Source organism: Lolium rigidum, chromosome 5 (genome assembly GCF_022539505.1).
Source record: "Lolium rigidum isolate FL_2022 chromosome 5, APGP_CSIRO_Lrig_0.1, whole genome shotgun sequence".
In the NCBI taxonomy this organism is placed as follows: Eukaryota; Viridiplantae; Streptophyta; class Magnoliopsida; order Poales; family Poaceae; genus Lolium; species Lolium rigidum.
In genome coordinates this window covers 215,960,370-215,980,325 of record NC_061512.1, presented here as the reverse complement: position 1 = coordinate 215,980,325, position 19,956 = coordinate 215,960,370, and the positions used below count along the sequence as shown (strand labels likewise).

The following is a 19,956-nucleotide window of genomic DNA, read 5'->3' as shown; positions in this document are numbered from 1 at the left end:
AGGCGCAAGGGTGCTGCGTGGCAGTGAAGAAGTCGACCATGGCGCGGCGGTTCCGGCGAGCTAGCAAGCTAGGCGAGGGCGCGGAACTGTTCTGCGTACCCTGGCGATGCGTTTGGCGGCGACAGCGCTGTCGGGCGGCGTCTGGTTGGGTCGCCTTGCTTCCGTGTCGGGCGCGTCTGCGGCGGAACAGGGTCTCCTTCTCCGGCGGCGGCGGGCACGGGTTGGCTTGGCGAGTGTGTCTGGCACATCCGCGGTGGCACGTCGGTGCTCAACCTGCTCGCAGGGGGTCCAGGGCTTGCTCGTGCTGGCGAGGCGACGTGTGGCCTGAGGGTGTCCGTGGCGTGCATGCTGCGACGTCCGCGGCATGTCTGGCCGCCATGGGCGCGAGCTGGTCTGGCGCGGCCAGTGCTCCTCCTCGACAATGGTGGTGCTAGGAATGTGTAGAGAGGCACGGTGGCGCGTTTGGGCAGCAGGGCCAGAGGTGAGGAGGAAGGAGAGAAGAGGGAGAAGAACATGGCCGACATGGCTTGTACATGCAAGCTATGCATTGCCCTCCTAGGGTTTCTATGCATGTATGAGTGAGAGAGGGGACCAGGGGACATGGTGGAGTGGAATGGGGCAGGTGGTTTGGCCAAAACACTATTTTAAATAGTGTTTGCATTTAGTCCATATTTGCAAATTGCAAATTTTTCCCAAATTTGGTGGAGTTTAAAAAGGTTCCAAAATTTGAAAGTGGTCAGTTTGGTTAAGTTGTAAATGACCAGAGACAACTATGTGTGGTGGTGGAATTTTAAAAATCAAAGAATTGCAAAATTTGACAAAGTGAGATTGTTGCTCATATTAAAAAGTCTCAACTTTTCATGAGCATAGATTTTGATCCAAGATGATTTTGGCATGGTGGTCTTTACCAAAGTTGTTCACCTTGATGTGCTCTTGGATGAGGTGCAAAGAATTGGGAAAGTTTAGTTTGAAAAACTTGAATTGCAAGGGCTCAAAGTAGGGACCAGATTATAAATGGCAGATTTGACCATTATCATATGTGATCCCAATTTGAGTTTGAAATTGATTTGTTTTGGGTTTCTTTGATTCCAAAAGTTGTAATAAGTGTTTAGTAACATAATACAACTAATGGTGAAGACCAAAATGGTCTAGGGTAAAGATTTGTAAAAATGGCATAAACCATATGTGAGGGTTTTATTCTTATTTGATTTCTTTCTCTTTTTGATTTATTTGGTTGGTGATCTTCACTTGATCACATTAGGGTTTTAGGGTTTAGCACAATAACACAATAACAATCATCATGGCATATCACTCAAATGCACAAGTTCTATGCATGGCACTATATGCAAATAAAAGTTTTTGTTGGCTCTGAATTTTGGATCTCTGGAATTCTTCTTTCTTTTATTGAAATTTGGGATGTTACAGTGCTCGCCGGCGAAACGGTTTAGCGCCGCCTCTCGCTCCTCGTGAATAGCGTCAGCCATAGCCGCTATCGGCATCATATTTTGGGTCGAGCCATAGGGCTTGCTTCTGCTTGCGTTAGAAGACCCCGCGGCCAAATTCCTTGCCGATGCGCAGTGGCAACGCGGTCACCCCGCCGAGGTTGATGGTAAAGCCCATCGGCACTGTCCCTCTTGGCAACACATGTATGTTGTATTTGGCGCAATCAGTGGCCTTGTGCTAGGGCAACCATAGCCTACGGTGGGAGAGAAGGCTTCAACTTTCGGTGCTAAGCAAGGCTGGAAGGGGCAATGGTAATTGATGAAGGATAGGCGCGCGCCGCCGCTTGGCTTTAAGACGACGTCGGGCAGCCATCATCAATGCCGGCATAGGAGCCAAGCATCTGACGTTGATGACGTGGCGGAGCTCGACCAGCCATTACAAGTGGTGAGGTAGAAGGCGAAGCGGCGGCTCGGTCACTGCCTGGCAGGCCCAAGGACTACACGGTGGGAACAACTTGGTACCTTAGCGTCGAACCGCTAGGCTAGGTTTTTCTACGGTTCTATCCGCGCGGAAGAAAATACAAGATCATGTTAATAATCCGTTTGCATCGTGCCCCTCAGTTCGATCAGACTTCACCCGACAAGGACACGCTGGTGAGCTTATTCATGACTGAATATCACGCTGCTCACTTGGATTATTGTCCGTTAGCTCACTTGATTATTGGCAACTGAATATCAGGCTCACTCACTTTGATTATTGTCCGTTAGTTCTCGAGCGAAGATCCCAAACCGAATCGAAGATGACTAAACATTGTCTGACAGACCCATCAGCAGGGAGTCAATTCTCTGTGCCTTTTGGGTCCAACTTGCTGCGTTTCTTCCCCCTGTCTGCCAGTGCGTATCCTCATCGCTTTCACCTCGGTCAATCAGCGCGACTTCCTGAATCGTGACATGGATCCCACACTGACTGACTTGTAGTACAATGCAGAACCAAACGAGAGAGATGGGCGGTAGACTATCACTGTCAAAATGAAAAATGCTCACACTGTGGCTGGTGTGTGGAGCGACAGGGAGGACGAGGAGGCCATTAAACAAAGCTTGAATGATTGACCCATAACACCCCAATTAATGACAGCGTTTTTACAGAGCAACAAACAGCTCACCTCTCAGCCCTCACTCCGCCCGCTTTTTTATCTCTTCTCGAACCAACTCCCCTTTTATTACTCTCTCTCTATCTCTCTCCACCGTCGCCATCTCGCCTCCGCCCATTCGCCGCCCGAATCCGTAGGACAGACAGAGCGAGGGGTGGGAGCTCCCCCGCGCCCCTCCTCGCCCCGTCGCCGGCGATGGCCGACGGCGAGGCCGCGTACAGGGAGTTCAAGGCGCTGGTGGAGGCGGCGGACCGCAAGTTCGCGCGCGCGCGGGACCTGCCGCTCTACGGCAGCGGCGGCGGGGACCACCACAGCCGCAAGGCCTTCAAGGCCTACACGCGCCTGTGGCGCCTGCAGCAGGAGCGCCGCCGCGACCTCGTCGCCGCGGGCCTGCGCCGCTGGGAGATCGGCGAGGTCGCCTCGCGGATCGGCCAGCTCTACTACGCGCGCTACCTCCGCACCGCCGAGCCGCGCTCGCTCGTCGGCGCATACGTCTTCTACGAGGCCATCTACAGCCGGGGCTACTTCGCCGCGCCCGCCCCCGGCCACGCCTCCGGCTCCGGCTCCGCGGCGGGAGGAGGAGGAGGGAAGCACCAGGGCCTCCTGATCCGCTACAAGGAGCTGCGCTTCATCGCGCGCTTCCTCGTCGTCGCCATGCTCATGCGCCGGGCCGAGGCGGTGGACCACCTCGCCGGACGCCTACGCTCGCTCGTCCACGAATCCAAGTCGGCCTATCCCGTAAGTACAGTAGCTTTCCTCCTCTGTGCTTTGAGTTCCAATTGGGGAGAGCCTGACGCGTTTAGGTCTTTTTTTTGGTTAGTATAAGTGGAAGGAGGAGACTGTTAATAACCTCTCCATTAGCGACGAATGTACTAGTACTGTATGTTTTTTTCTTCCCAGTTTGCTGTTCGTTAGTTGTTTTCCCAGCAGTTGTTTCATTCAATCGAGTAGTTTTTTTTGCTATTCAATTTGAGTTACAACTCAATTCTTCTTGTGTGGCACTTATCCTGCTCTTCTTTAATTTGAGTTATAACTCGGTATTCGTTTATATTTGAGTATATTGAGGGTTGATGCTCGTAACAAGAGAGGGAGTTCCCTTATGATTTGTAAATTTTTGGTTACTTGTGGATGACGGTTGAAAATGGTTGTGCACATTAGGGCAATTTTAAAATCACTTTTAGTAAAATACATTATTAGGAATGGAGCAACACATCAATAGACCTATGCATGGCAGCGTGAGGGACCAGTGATGAGTATTTTATTACAATGCCTGCATGAAAGCTGAAACATATCATGATGTAATGTGTGTTACCCACCTATTTACTTCAAACCAGGCTGCAGTTTCTGTCCATTTCAGTACACTGTGGCATTTTAAGTCTGTTTTTGCTTATCATCTAATTCTTCCATCATAACTTACACCGGGACCTGTTCTTAGAAAACCAACTTCAAGGAATGGAAACAAGTGCTTCAAGAGCTTGAGAGATTCTTGAAAGCTGATGGAGCATACAAGGGGTCTAGATCACTCCGATATGACAATTTGTTTGATTCTTACACATCAAACCTTGCATCTATTGCAAGATTCCATTCGAAACGGGTACTGAAACTGAAGGAAGCTGTATTAACAAGTTACCGCCGAAATGAGGTTACTTATATACCCCTTCATCAATAATTTTCTTATTCCTCTAGTTTTAGCTTCTTTTGAATATTATGGTTATAATCCCTCATGGTATTTGTTTGTCTGCAATGCAGGTTAAGTTCACGGAGCTAACTTTGGACACTTTCAGAATGCTACAGTGTTTAGAATGGGAGCCCACAGGGTCTTACCAAATAGCTGTTAAAGAACTTACAGAAAATGGCACTATGAGTGATCAGAGTGGACCCTCTGGTCTGATTGATATTCACCTTTCCACAGAAATCTCTGACGGAAATCTTCCTTCAAATCCTCAAAAAGCAATTATATATCACCCTACAGTCTCTCATCTTATAGCGGTAGGCATCTTCTCAATTTTTTTTGCTTCCCCTCTTAAGTTCAAATTTTGCATATCTGTACGAGGCATGAGTAATACTGGTATAATCTCATAGATTTTTTTATGGTAAATTGCAGTATTGAGTTAATCAACAAAGATGCTTCATGCCTACCATCTGACAGGCTGCATCTTGATTATGTGGTTGATGTTTGTGATTTGATTAATGATATAATGCTGTGTAAAATTGTTTGTGTTGTCGACCAAAGAAATGATATAGCACATATTGTTGTTATGCAATAAAATAAGGCTACGGCAAATTGTACTAAACTGAGCATAAATTAAGTAGAATCGGTTCAAAAAAAAAGTTGAGTACAAATGAAGGATTGCCTGCATTACTGCTGCAACATCGTTGGCAGGCGACCTTTCCTCCTCACTGTGAGTTTGATGTGTTCTTAGGTTGCTTTTACGCCTTCTCAACCCTGAGATACATGCATTTTGTGATATGTTCATTATGCTGTTTTATTGACGGAATAGTTATTAGAAGATTTTCAACTCTGTGATGTTGCAGTTCCGCTTTACCACTTTAATTGTTTGCTGCATTCCATGGAGATATTTTTTTTCTCCGTTTGAAGTTCCGTATGATATAATGTTGTGCATAGGATTGCATACCTTTTCTCCCTTCTACAAGTATAAGATGAAAAAAGGAATTGAATATCTGAGTTGTGAATACAGACATTTCCAAAACGCACGTTAACTGCCAATAATGGCCCCATAGCACATTCACTGCTAATAACACATCTTGTGAATAGACATAGTGATGTTATACGTGGTTGTTACATAAGCTTCAGAATTTTGAGCACAGGTACTGCCAAATTGGCATTTGCACACGTAGATGTTCAGACTTTCCTACAACTTGATAATATCTTAAAATTTTAATATATCACTACCTCTTGGGGGACACGTACTCCATGTCACATGGATATCGACAACAAATAAATTTGATGTGCATAGTACTTTTTCACTATTTTTGCCACAAGAATCTTCACAATCTTAAATCCAGTTCATGAATGGAATGCAGGTTCTTGCCACAATCTGCGAGGAGCTTTCTCAAGATAGCATTTTACTCATTTATATATCAGCATCAGGTTCCTTTTTTTTAATCTGACATTCTAATTTATATTGCACTCTCGTTTTTAGTAGGTTTCGCTTCTAACTTCCAGCATTACACTTTCAGGCTTTCCTGACCAGAATGCTTTTCAAAAGTATGCGTCTAGCTCCTCATCAAGTGCAAGGTCTGCTTCTGCTTTCTCCACCGATAAGCCAAATTCACATACTGGTTCAAATAGTCATCTATGGCTTGGTCCTCGTGGAAATGGTGGTATGCTCCTGTTTTCTCATGACTGTTTTACCGAACTATATATCATGGCAATGTCAGTTACCAATTAAGTCCACTTGTTATGGTTTGTTAGTTTGGTGGGCGACTAGATTGTGAAATAATATCTTATTTTTTAAGGATGGATAACCGGCTTTTTCTCACGTTCACAAGGTTATCACTTTGCCAGGTCCAAACAATCTTTATCCAGAAGACCTGATACCGTTTACAAGATATCCACTCTTCCTTGTAATTGACAGTGAAAATAGCCATGCATTCAAGGCAGGTTTGTCAGAACTTAATCTTGGCTTGGTAGAAATTTTTTTGTTACCATGATGTGTGAGCTTTCAGTTGTTTTATGTATGTAGTATCTTTTTCTCTCATTGTAGTTCACTTAATCATTAATTGTATTACTCCCTCCGGCTCTAAGTACTTGTCACATATTTAGGCAAAATATAGGCTAAAATGTGTCTAAATTCATTGAACCTGTGACAAGTATTTAGGGCCAGAGTGAGTAATTGAATTTGAAGGGTCAGACACTCACTTGTTTTCTAAGTGGAAGCATCTCTATACTTATGTTGGTATTGTTGTCCAATAGGGCTCATAGATTCATGGCTTTTTGATCTTTAAACCACTAAACAGAGATTAAGATGGTCATCTGATGCATAGCATATTGGTCATCTGATGCATAACATATTCTGAATTGAGAAGGTTGGTTTCTAGTTCTAGTGAGCTCAGTATCATGGAGCTATCTCTGTTCCACTTAATTTTATATTTGAAATATGTAGCCTTACCTACTGTCATACAGAAAACTTGCCCTTGTTATGTAAAGCCACCCCATGCACTTCTTCTTTCTTTGGTCCTTTTGTTTTCCTTGCACTTAGTTATATTACAACTGATAATGGATTGGTAAAAACTTTCTAGAACAAGCTTTTCTCTATAACAACCCATTTTATCTCATGAAGACGGGATTACAAATGATACTCCCTCCGATTCGTATTAACTGACTCAACTTTGTCTAGATAATAAATGCGTCTAGATACATCCATATCTAGCGAAAGTGGAGTCAATAAATTTGGATTGGAGGGAGTAGTAAATTCTAATTTTTTGAAGTGGTTCTTTCTCCATTATGTTTGTAATGACAAGGCAGAACAAATTTCCTTGAACGAATTATCATTTGCTTGTATTATTGCCAGGCCATACATAATGCAGAGAAAGGAGAGCCAGCTGCCTTACTTCTTTCTCCTAGGATATCATCGGCAATGCCTGGTGCAGAATCTGTGTGTAATGGAGGCCAATTTACGTATTTCCTGACTGCACCGATGCAAGCCTTCTGCCAATTAGCTGGAATAACTTCCGACATTGATGTTGTACGTTCTTTTATGCTTGAGTTGAGTACTCCTGATATATTTATTTCAGTAGTCTTATTTTTTCGTCTTGGTTTCAGGATACATATGCCAATGCTGAAAACATACTTTTGTCTGCTTTGGAGCAATATGAAGAAACCCTCTGTACGTCTGTTGGGCTGAACATTGTTTGGGGACAAATTTTACCTGATCCATTTCTCAGGCGACTGATTCTCAGGTACATTAATTGATACCTTCAATCCTCGAGTTTCTGAAAGTTGCATGTTAGTTTGGCAGTATAACATGTAAAGGTATCTTGAAACATGAACTGTATGTCCATACTATTTGCATGCATACTCATTTCGCGGGGTAAAAGAACGTGTTTACATTGAAAATTCATCGCATATGCCAACTAAATTTTGTCCTGGCAATATGGTTGGCTAGCTAGATTTATTATGTTCGCATATCTTATGCTTTCTCTATTTTATGTTTGTGTCTTTTTCCCAGCATTTATTTCTCCGTGAAGTTATTTGTCGTGCATTCTGGACACTCTTGATTTCTTTTATGTAAGTGTTAACATTCTTCTTTATTTGCTGTCAGATTTATTTTCTGTCGAGCAGTCCTCTTCTATTTTCATCCTGAGGAACATGGTGAACATCTACCAACCTGCTTACCCAGTCTTCCGGAGTCTGTCTCTCCAAACGCTAAGGCCATCAGGACTCCCATCCTTCTACTTGCAGAAAACCTTGTTGTGAGCAATCGGTTTCATTTCGGCAACAGGACAATGTGATCAAGAGCAGTTACACAGGCTTTCTGTAGATACCTCTTCGGTAAATATGGTCCAGCTATTTGTTGATTGTTTAGCATTTATACAGCCAACTGGGGATGATTCAGTGTCTGCGAGCTAGCTGTCCAAATGATGATAATAGATGATTTTGTGTGCTGCTCATCTCCGTTGAGCATCTGTAAAAGTTGTTTAGGTGTTCGCTTTGCTCTAGGTAGTGTAGGGTTTTCTCTTTCCTTCTCTTTCGACCTTGTGTCAGGAGAGGACAGTTTGTAAGCTGGAAGAGGCATTTTTTAGTACTCTAGAAGGCATATTCTTTTTTTTTTTAGGTTTAGCTTAGTATTTTAGTTCCATCTTTTGTGTTATTTTCTGTTTGTCTAACGTTTGCATTGCAGTTGTTGTTTGGCTTCCTTGAAGGGTTCTGCATAGCTGTCAAGTTTGTCTGTTATGTCTTTGCATTGGGTATTGGCCTAGGAGGCTAGGACTACTTTGGAACTTGGGAATCTTGAAAAACTCGTTTGGTTTATACTAAACAAATGCTCTAATTTGTTGTGAAATTCATGTATCTCAAACAGGTACTGTTTCGGAACGAGTGCAACGTCTTGTCTTGGGCTTGGGGTGTTCTGTCTCACACTGAACTTTGTGCTTTGGGAGAGATGCACGAGGTTGTGGTGGTGAACTTTTTCTCCGATTGCAAGAGCATAGTTTCCATTTTCAGATATAATGAAACTGATGAACATGAGTGGCAGTGGTGAAATATTGGTCAATTTGGAGAACATGTAACTGAAAACGAGCTGATCTTCGGCAAAGTCTTAAAGGAAAAGCAATTGGTTGGGGCGTGAATTTGGAGAACATGTAACTGAAAGTTTGAAACTGAGCTTGATATTTGGCTACGTCTTACAAGAGATGTATTGTGGTTGAAAGAGAGAAGCAATGTGGCTGGTTTGCAACATCAAAGAAGTAGATGCTTGGGCCGTGATTGAGTGAGCAAGAAAGAAATAATGTGGCTGGTTTGCAATATCAAAGAGGCAGATGCCAAACACGAGATTTTTTCACCTAAGGGCGAGTGAAAAAAAATCAAGCATAGTAATGGCATGGTCACAGACAATAAGGTTAAAGAATATATTATTCACGAACACTTCAAGGCAGATGCCTGCACTCAAGACTTCAAAAAAAAAAAAGAGTTGAAATGAGAAAGACTTCAATTGGGTTGAGTTGCACTTTGTAGTGCCAAATCTTCATGGCTGTTAGGAAATATTAGCGTTAGATCTAGGCTAATATAGCAGTTAAGATTTCCCTTGTATAACTACCTAGCAGTTAGATTTTTGTCCAATCGCTGTGCATTGTGAAAAGTTGCATCCCGTCTGAACAGACGCATGTAAATGAACCGACATGTAATCCGACTGTTCGGCTACTATAAATAGCCAACAATCCTAATCAATAAAGCACTTCATTCTCTCAATTCTTCTCACATTATCACGCACGTAATGCTCTGAAAAGGAGAGCACAGGCCAGAAGAAGAAAGGAAAAATGGGTGACATCAGTAAAAAAGAATTCCAAGAACTACAACATGATGGAAGTAACTATCTATCATGGGCCATGGATATGAAAATAAATTTAAATGGTCGTGGCCTTGGTCCCGTGATTATCACACCCCCGAAAATGCTCCGTAAATACCCCAAGTGGCAAAGTATGCGGCATTACATTTCATAAGGCACCACCTCCATCCCGATTTAAAAAATGAATATTTGATGGAGGAGGATCCACTAGCTTTATGGAACTCCCTCAAGGAGAGATATGACCAACAAAGAGCGGTTATGTTGCCGGAAGCCGAGAGAGAATGGTCTCTCATAAGGTTCCGGGACTTTAAGTTCGTTGCGGCATATAATTCCGCCGTGCATAAAGTTAACTCCAAACTGAGATTTTGTAATAAGCAAGTTTCGGATGAAGATTTAATAGAGAAGACCTTATGCACTTTCCATCCCTCGATGAGGATATTGCAACAGCAATATCGTCAACACAAATACACGAAGTATTCTGAGCTTATATACACATTACTTCAGGTCGAGAAGCATGATGAACTTCTCATGAAAAATCACAATGCTCGCCCAACGGGTGCCATGCCGATCCCTGAAGCACATGCTAATGCTCATTTTACTAATAAATTAGGAAACCGTAAAAGGAACTTCCGAAAATTCAAGGGAAAGTGGAAAAACAATGGTCAAAAGACAAATGGTCAATTTAAGGGGAAAGGTCATTTCAAGAGAAATGATCAAAATGACAACTCTCAAACTTGTCAAAGGTGTGGATGTGCGAATCATCGTACAAACAAATGTCGTATTCCCAAGCACCTAGTGGATCTATACATGAAGTATGGAGGAAAAGGGAAGCAAGTTCATGGAAATAAGGCTGAAGCTCACTTCAATGCCATTGAAGACAACCTTCAAGCTAGTCCTTCTCAAAGCGCTATTGAAGAATTCAAGCCAAAGGACAACATCATCCTCGATGAAGACATGCTTGTGGACTACACCCAATATGTTTTTGGAGACCTCAATTGATCTCCTAAACAATTGATGTCACTTAACTACTCAAATACTACGATGTGTTATATATTGTGTAACAATAAGTAGAATACAATATTTGAGACTCGCATGCATTGTATTATGTGAATCAGACATAATATTGTAATGTATTTATATTTTTAATTTGTAATATAAATACTATGTATGTAATTTGATGAATATATGAATAAAATAAATTTATTCTAAAATATTCTCTTTCTATTTTTAGAAATTTTACGGGAAAAATCCGATGGAAGAAGAATTATGTTTAGTGGATAGTGCTACCACTAACACAATTTTAAGGGAAACAAAATACTTCCAAACTCTTACTAAGAGAAAGGAAGATGTTATGACTATAACCGGGAGTAATAAAGCAATAATTGGTTCTTGAAGAGCCACATTCACACTCCCTATGGGTACTACTATTGTAATTCAGAATGCACTCTTGTATCCTGAATCAACGCGTACCCTTATAAGTTTCAAAGATATCCGATCAAATGATTTCCATCTTAAAACTGTTAAGATGGATAAGAAAGAATATTTGCTTTTAACAAAAAACGACGGATATGAGGAACAAACACTTGAAAAATTCCTTTCATTTTCATCCGGATTATACTTTACATACATCAAACCCGTACCTTTTGTTGCGTACAAAATATTTTTTCAAAATCTTGATAAATTCAAGACTTGGCATGATCGCCTTGGTCATTGATACGTCCAAAACGTATCTACTTTCCCGAACACTTTTGCTATTGTTTTGCCTCTAATTTGTGTATTTTGGATGCAACTAACACGGACTAACGCTGTTTTCAGCAGAACTGCTCTGGTGTCTCGTTTTTGTGCAGAAATCCAACTTTCGGGAAAATCCTCGGAATTTATGCAGAAGGCCCTATTTTCCCAGGAAACTTACGGAGCCAGAAGGACAAACCAGGTGGAGGCCCAAGGGCCCCACACCATAGGGCGGTGCGGCCCAGGGGGGGCCCACGTGGCCCTGTGGTGTGGCCCCCTCGGCCGGCCTCCGACGCCCTCCTTCGGACTATTTATCGGCCTCGACCTAAAAACGCACGGAGAGAAATCGAAGTCGCCAGAAACCCTCCAGAACGCCGCCACATCGCGAAACTCCGTCGCGGGAGCCGAAGTCTCCGTTCTGGCACTCCGCCGGGACGGGGAATTGGAGGAGATCATCGCTGCCATCACCGCCAACGCCTCTACATCAACCAGCCATGTTTCCCCCATCCATGTGTGAGTAATTTCCCCGCTGTAGGCCGAGGGGATGGTAGGGATTGGATGAGATTGGTCATGTAATAGCATAAGATTGTTAGGGCATAGTGCCTAGTGTCCGTAATTGGTACTTTGATGATATTGTTGCAACTTGTTATGCTTAATGCTTGTCACTAGGGCCCGAGTGCCATGATCTCAGATCTGAACATGTTATTGTTTCATCAAGATAATCATTGTTTATGGTCTTACCTATAAGTTGTATACACATGTCGTTGTCCGGAACCGATGGCCCCGAAGTGACGAAATCGGGACAACCGGAGGGAATGGTAGCGATGTGAGGATCACATGTGTTCACGGAGTGTTAATGCTTTGCTCCGGTACTCTATTAAAAGGAGTACCTTAATATCCGAGTAGTTTCCCTTGAGGCCCGGCTGCCACCGGCTGGTAGGACAAAAGATGTTGTGCAAGTTTCTCATTGCGAGCACGCACGACTATATATGGAACACATGCCTATTGATTGCTTTGTACTTGGACACCGTTTTATTATTATCCGCAAATGCCCTGCTATGATTGTTACATGAGTTTCTCTCATCCATGCAACGCCCGTCATCCGTCCCCGTGCCTACGGTATTTTAATCCTCGTTGTTTACTAAAATCACTACTGCTGTTTCGTTACTCTGCTGCTTGTTATTTCACTACTGCTATCGCTATAAAACTGTTACTACTGATAAACCCTTGCGAGCAAGTCTGTTTCCAGGTGCAGCTGAATTGACAACTCCGCTGTTAAGGCTTCCAAGTGTTCTTTGTCTCCCCTTGTGTCGAATCAATAAATTGGGTTTTACTTCCCTCGAAGACTCGTTGCGATCCCCTATACTTGTGGGTCATCAAGACTATTTTCCGGCGCCGTTGCCGGGAGCATAGCTTTATTTGGAAGTTCACTTGGATTAATATTGTTCGCTGCAAATTCTCCATCATGGGTAAACCTCGCGATACTAAGATCGCCATATTACCATCCACTACAAGAAAAGGTACAATTCTGAATACCTCTGCTGCTCTTGATTCACCATCTGTGATTGATAAACTTGTTTCACCGCCACATGCTTCGCATGCGGGTACGTCTGCTGAATCTGAAAACTCTCATAATATTGATAATGTTTCTGCTGTGCTTGATGATAGTGGTTCTTTGGGATCCTTTCTAGATGCTACAATTGCTAGGTCTAGACAAATTGAAAATACTGAAACTCCTAATGCTACTACGCCTGTTAGTTCACCTGAACTTGATTATTTTAGTGATGATCCTGAGGAAGATTATGTGGAGCTTAATGATGATTTTATTGAAAAATGCAATGCTACTACTGATGCAAGAAAAATTAAAAAGTTGCTTGCAGAACATGCTGTTAGATATAAACTCGTCTCCCGATTCTAAGTTTGCCACATCTCCTATAAACATTAAGGATAAAGATTATGATTTTTCTCTTGATCTATCTCATATAGCTATTGTTGAGAAAACACCCTTTTGTGGTACTGAAAAAGAAAGTGCTGTTGAACACATGACTGAGTTATCTACTCTGAGTAGCTTGTTTTCTGATGATATCAAGATGCGTACTTACTTTGTTGCTAAAAATTTTCCATTCTCATTAAAGGATGACGCTAAAACTTGGTATAATAATTTGCCACCTAATTCTATTAAAAGTCCAAAAGAATTGCTTGATGTTTTCTTCCACAAATACTTTCCTGCTAGTGCTCAACATATTGCTTTGCAGAGAATTTATAATTTTGACCAGGGAGATGAAGAGAAATTGCTCGAGGCTTGGGCGAGATTTTGCTCTCTTATTAGAGCTCGGCCAGAGCATGATCTGGAAAAGCATGATTTACTTGATATATTTTATAGTGGACTAACCATTGAGTCTAGGGCATACCTGGATAGTTGTGCTGGTTGTGTTTTCAGGAAAAGAACTCCAGACGACGCTGAAGAATTATTGGCTAAAATAAGCCGGAATCATGATGATTGGACTACGCCTGAACCAACTCCAACTCCAATATTGAAGAAGAGGGGTTTAATTGAATTGAATGATGAAGATATGAGGGAAGCCAAGAAGTCTCTCAAGGAGAAAGGTATTAAATCTGAAGATGTGAAGAATCTACCTCCTATAGAAGATATATGTGAGATAATTCCCCCTTCATCCATGATTGAGGTAAACTCCCTTCAACGCTTTACTAGGGAAGATATTCCGTATTCGAAACCTCCTGCACAATGCTTAGATGAGTTTGATAATTATATTGTTAAGCAAGAAAATTTTAATATGAGAGTAGAGAATCATTTAATGGAAAATTCTCGAGCTATTAGTGAATTGCATGATATTGTGGAGAGAACCTCCAATGATGTTAAGATGCTTGTTAAACATTTTCATATGATTCAAACTCAAATTGATCAACTCACTAAAGTGCAAAATGACTTGTTAGGGAATAATTCTAAAGAGAAACATGCTTATGAAGTAACAACTAGAGGTGGTGTCTCTACCCAGGATCCTCTATATCCTGAAGGGCATCCCAAAAGAATTGAACGAGGATTCTCAACGCATTGAACCTAGTGCTCATTCTAGGAAGAAAAAGAAGAAGAAACATAAAAATGTTGTAGAATCCTCCGAACTCGTTAATGATCCTAATAGTATTTCTATTTCGATGCTGAAACCGAAAGTGGTAATGAACATGATAATGATAAAGACAATGATAAGAATGATATTCCTGATAAAGAAGAGGTTGAAGAAGAACCTGAAAAGCATGCTAAAAATAAAAAGTACACTAAAGAAGATTTTATTGCTGAGAAACATGGTAATGAAAGAGAACCTTGGGTGCAAAAGCAAATGCCTTTTCCTGCTAAGAAACTAAAATCAAAGGAAGAAGAACACTATAATAAATTTTGCGATTGGATGAAACCTTTATTCTTGCAAATCCCTTTGACTCGATGCTATTAAATTGCCTCCTTATTCAAAGTATATGAAAGATATTGTTACTAACAAAAGGAAAATCCCCAATGAGGAAATTTCCACTATCCTTGCTAATTACTCTTTCAATGGCAAAATTCCAAAGAAGTTGGGCGACCCAGGTATACCTACTATTCCTTGTTCTATTAAGAATAATTATGTTAAAACTGCTCTATGTGACTTGGGAGCCGGTGTTAGTGTTATGCCTTTTTCTCTTTATAAGAGACTTTACTTAGATAAGTTGATACCTACTGATATATCTTTGCAAATGGCTGATAAATCTACTGCTATTCCTGTTGGTATATGTGAGAATGTTCCTGTTCAAGTTACTACTAACTGCTTGATATTAACTGATTTTGTTGTGTTGGAAATGCCTGAAGATGATAATATGTCTATTATTCTTGGGAGACCTTTTCTTAACACCGCGAGGGGCTGTTATTGATTGCAATAAAGGAAAGGTTACTTTCAATGTTGATGATAGGGAACATACCGTTTATTTCCCCAAGAGGATTGAGAAAGCGTGTGGAGTTAATACTATTTCTAATGTGAGAACTATCAAAGTGGGAACTATTGATTGTCCTATATATGAGCCTAAAGAAGAATATCAAACTCTCGTGATTGGATCCATATCAATACAATTCAAGGTAACATGATTGATTTGAGGTTTATTTCTTCCTATGCTTTGTAAAATTTATTTGGTGACAAGACTTGATCAACCTTGTTAACAAATACCTTTTATATGCATAGAGAGGGTAAACAACATCTCTTTCTTCCTCCACTTGCTCTAGTTGCTGTAGCACTTTTAATTTGCAAGGTTCCTTAGTTATTTGGAGATTTCAAAATTTTTCCTGGCCAGTAATAATAAATTAAATACCCAGAAATGTGCATTTTTCAAAGTTTTCAAAAATTCACAAAAATTATACCGTTGGTCCTATTTTTCGACGAGGCACTGGGAGCACCAGAGGATGACCTGTGGGGCACCAGAGGGCGCCAAACCACAGGCCGGCGCGGCCAAGGAGGTGGCCGCGCCACCATGTGGTGTGGGCCCCCTTTGCCCCACTTTGTCATCTCTTTCTCCCAGCACCTTCTCTCTCCCGAAAAAACTCGTACCAAGTTCCCCTCTCTCGCGTTTTTGCTCCAGAGCTCCAGATTTCTCGATCTCTTTGCTCAGCCCAGATTTCCTGCTGAAATTTGGCACATTTGCTCCTTGGTATGTGACTCCTCCACCCATCCAAGTAGAATTTTGTTTGGTTGAGTATATCTTGAATATTTTGCTGCTGTAGGTAACATGTTTAGTGAGCTTGCATGCTTGTTCTAAGTGGTAGAAACTAGTTTTGATGCATGATTAGTACTCTAGCAAGTTCCTATGGTAGTTTCCCTCAATTATATGTCACCAAATCAAATTTTTATATTGTTTGTTGAAATTTCAGAAAATGGAGTGGAATAGATATCACTTGAACCAGCAAGAATTGGAAGTCCAACAAGTTATGATAGTCAATCGTGAAGAGGGAGTATACCCCTCTTACTACCCGTGCGCGGATTTCATGAGAAGCGCGGGGATATTTGAAGATGTTCAAACTCTAATTTCTCGTGCGGGGCTGAGTGACTTTGTTGAAGGAGAGCCAAGACAATATGTAAAATTAACTATGTCTTTTGTGCAGGACTTCAAGTTCAATTGGTCGCGATCTAACCCCACGGTCCAAGTATAAAATTTACAATAAAGCTGTCAACTTGCCATTTAATGCTTTTTGTGCAGCAATTAGAGTACCGCAATGGGGGTCATGCGAGAAGATAAGGGGATCGCCGCAAGAACTCTCGGATCTCTACAAGATGATTTGCGATGGAAGGAGTTTCTCAGGTGATAGTGGTAAAATCACTAGTATTCAGCTCCCGGCTATCCGCTACTTTGCCTATTTTATTACCAAATGCGTTGTTGCTAAAAGGATTGGTGGTAAACTTTCTATCCCGGATTTGGCTTTTCTAGCTGCGGCACTGCAAAATAGTAGGACTTATAATTTGGGGGCATTGATAGCCTATAGACTTGCTACTAACCGTGAGAAAGGTGGAATTTGTGGAGGTCTCATCGCCTCTCGTTTACTATCTTTTCATAATGTAGAACCTCATCATTTTGATATTCCATTCTCCATAGAAAGACTTGACATAGCCTCTATGATTAAACATGAATTTGTTTCGATTCCTCCAACTTGGGTAACCTGTATTACAAGATGGTATTTTATAAGAAAGTCCGGAAAATAACTAAGAAAAGCGAGAAACTAGTAAGATTGCTCGCGCCTGTTTTGTCTAACCTTTATTCCAGGGGAGATTGGTCGGTCACAGAAGGTGCACTGGATGCACATATAGAGAGAGGAGGTCAACATGCAAGAGACGACACGGAGGTCGAGGAGCACCTCGACTCACCATCCGATGCAGCAAGTTCCTCGCATCAACATGGTGGATATGCGGAGCCTCCACGCTTTTCTTCTGCACAGGAGCTTTACTATGACTACTCCATGGACTACCCACCGGCGAGGAACAACGACCCTCGTTGGGGTTGAACTCCACTTAGGCCAAAAGCCTAAGCTTGGGGGGAGGTATACCGGCATCACTCATTCTTTGCATATTATGGTTGCTGGATACTTGTACATACTTGTTTTGTTCGTTTGAGTGGTTTTCTAATGAGAAGAAGATAATATTTGGGGAAGTGCTGCCTGAAAACAGATTCTGGAACGTTACCGTAAAAATTCTCAAAAATAGCCAGAGCGTCGTTTTGAGCTGCCAATTTTTGTGCAGGTTCCCCAGGTTGTTATCTAACTTTCATTAGTTGAACACTTTTCGATCTGAGCAACTTAAGATTTTTGTAAAAATCGATTTCTGTACTGCTGTCAGGTTTTGGCAGATTTCTGCCATCTCGCTCTTCTGTGTTTCTTTTAATTTGCTATTTCTTGTTCTTGCCTTGTTTCCTTCCCAAAACACGAAAAGACCAAAAATATTTCTGTTGTTTCTCTTCACCATTTGTTTGCTTTGGTTTCTTGCATTTGTTTCGCTTTATCTGCTATTGCTAGTTTGCTATAAGAAAACCCAAAAAGATTTTGCTTTGTTTGCTTGTTTCCTCTTGTTCTTGTTTCTAAATTGAAAACACCAAAAATATTTGCTGTTCTTCTCTGGTTTGTAAAGTTCTTTATGAGTTCAATGGTCTTCGGTGGCTGGAGCGTGGTTTTCATTTCATATTATCCAAGCTACACAAGTGAAAAGGCAATAATGACGATCTACGACGATTGGATTGTGGTGAGAGGCCGGTATGAACTCTATTTGTTTTCATTTTTGTACATATACTCATCCATGTGAGCATGCTTAGTTGGTTCATGTGAGGTATATGTTATTTGAGAAAGTCTAGTAGTTTATGATCTCTCATGTTTAGCTCCAATCTATTAATATGAGTAGCATGTCATGGATGTTTGCTTGCATTGTTTTATTCATAAGTAAGTATGGCATTGTGGTATCCTCCTCTGAATAATTCATTTATATCGACTTGGCACATGCTCACGCATGCATATGACTGAACAAAAAGTCAATTAAGCCTCGATGATCTATATTGCTTCAGAGTTCTTGTATCACTTTTATGCCTCCGTTAATTTATTTTGCCGCAAGCATGATTATGACGATTCTTCGCTCTCTTGATTTGTCGCTCCCTAGTCTATTGCTAGCCTTCACTTGTACTGAGCGGGAACGCTGCTCGTGCTTCCAAACACCTGAAAACCAAGTTGTTCCAAAAGTGTCCACTATAAATACCTATGCATGGCATTTCAAACCATTCCAAGTAAATTCTCATGCGCTACCTTTAAAACCTTCAAAATGCTTCTCAATTTGTGTTTATGTTTCATAGCTCATGAGGAAGTATGTGGTGTTTAGCTTTCAACCTTGTCATTTACTTTTGACGGACTCTCATATGGACTAGTGGCACATCCGCTTATCCAATAATTTTGCAAAAAGAGCTGGCAATGGGATTCCCAGTCCCGAATTAATTAACTTAAATAGACACTCCTCCATGGTTTGTGATTGTTGGAAGGCACCCGAAGGATTCGGTTAGCCATGGCTTGTGTAAGCAAAGGTTGGGGGGAGTGTCATCATCATAATAAAACTAAAATAAAAAGGCACTCCTTCATGGTATGAGATTGTTGGCAGGCACCCGAGGATTCGGTTAGCCATGGTTTGTGTAAGAAAGGTTGGAAGGAGTGCCAAATAAATATGCAATAATTCATGGGAGCCGCTCTTGAAAGTCTGGTTGGCGAGGTAGTTAGTGTACCCATTACCATTCGTTGACAACAACAAACACCTCTCAAAATAATTTTGCTCCTGTCTTTATAAAAATGAAAAGCTCTAGCGCATGTTAATCCATGCTTCCTCTGCTGAAGGGTCAATCTTTTACTTTTATGTTGTGTCTCCATTATTTCTTTGAGCACTATCTTGAGAGCACAACTCGTCATTCTTAGTATAATATGCTTGTCTCAAAATATGATTGATTGTGGTATAACTTTGATGCATTTATCTTTTGACAATCACTACTTCTAGTCTTTCTATGAACTCCGGAGGTGCCCGGGCATTTATGTTTTGCCAATCAAATACGGGCAAGCGAGATACCACTTTATCATACTCTCTTATGAACATTGCAATCCTGCTTATATACATGATTCATGATGCTTATTATTAATTGTTGGTACCTCTCCATGATTGACATAGCTGTTAGATGATCTTATTTGCATGTATCTCATTATGAACTGCTTAAGTATTAGCCATAGCATGAGAATATATACATCATATGAGCAAATGCGTTCGTGAAAGTTCTTTTATCGCTCAGTTGTTAACTGAATTGCTTGAGGACAAGCAATAAGCTAAGCTTGGGGGAGTTGATACGTCCAAAACGTATCTACTTTCCCGAACACTTTTGCTATTGTTTTGCCTCTAATTTGTGTATTTTGGATGCAACTAACACGGACTAACGCTGTTTTCAGCAGAACCGCTCCGGTGTCTCGTTTTTGTGCAGAAATCCAACTTTCGGGAAAATCCTCGGAATTTATGCAGAAGGCCCTATTTTCCCAGGAAACTTACGGAGCCAGAAGGACAAACCAGG

The 19,956-nt window shown here is 41.5% G+C and overlaps 1 protein-coding gene across 2 annotated transcripts; it reads left to right on the top strand.

Moving 5' to 3' along the window:
* Positions 1-2,775: 2,775 nt before the first annotated feature.
* On the top strand, positions 2,776-8,509 carry LOC124653736 (protein SCAI homolog). Of its 2 annotated transcripts, XM_047192797.1 has the most exons (9): positions 2,776-3,331; positions 4,029-4,235; positions 4,343-4,582; positions 5,639-5,705; positions 5,795-5,938; positions 6,123-6,214; positions 7,129-7,302; positions 7,380-7,516; positions 7,879-8,509. In XM_047192797.1, exons 1-9 carry the CDS (start codon positions 2,789-2,791, stop codon positions 8,066-8,068), a joined length of 1,794 nt encoding a protein of 597 aa, XP_047048753.1. In that variant the 5' UTR covers positions 2,776-2,788; the 3' UTR covers positions 8,069-8,509. The 2 variants fall into 2 exon arrangements, with proteins under 2 accessions (XP_047048753.1, XP_047048754.1); XM_047192798.1 differs by lacking the exons at positions 7,380-7,516; positions 7,879-8,509 and having other exon boundaries at positions 6,123-6,218; positions 7,129-7,246.
* Positions 8,510-19,956: the final 11,447 nt, after the last annotated feature.

What these genes read in the sequence shown, in the direction of transcription:
- LOC124653736 (XM_047192797.1), top strand. Translation starts at nt 2,789, where the DNA reads ATGGCCGACGGCGAGGCCGCGTACAGGGAGTTCAAGGCGCTGGTGGAG. An exon ending in CATTTATATATCAGCATCAG is followed by an intron (nt 5,706 to 5,794) that starts GTTCCTTTTTTT and finishes TTACACTTTCAG; the next exon opens with GCTTTCCTGACCAGAATGCT. An exon ending in TGGTCCTCGTGGAAATGGTG is followed by an intron (nt 5,939 to 6,122) that starts GTATGCTCCTGT and finishes TCACTTTGCCAG; the next exon opens with GTCCAAACAATCTTTATCCA.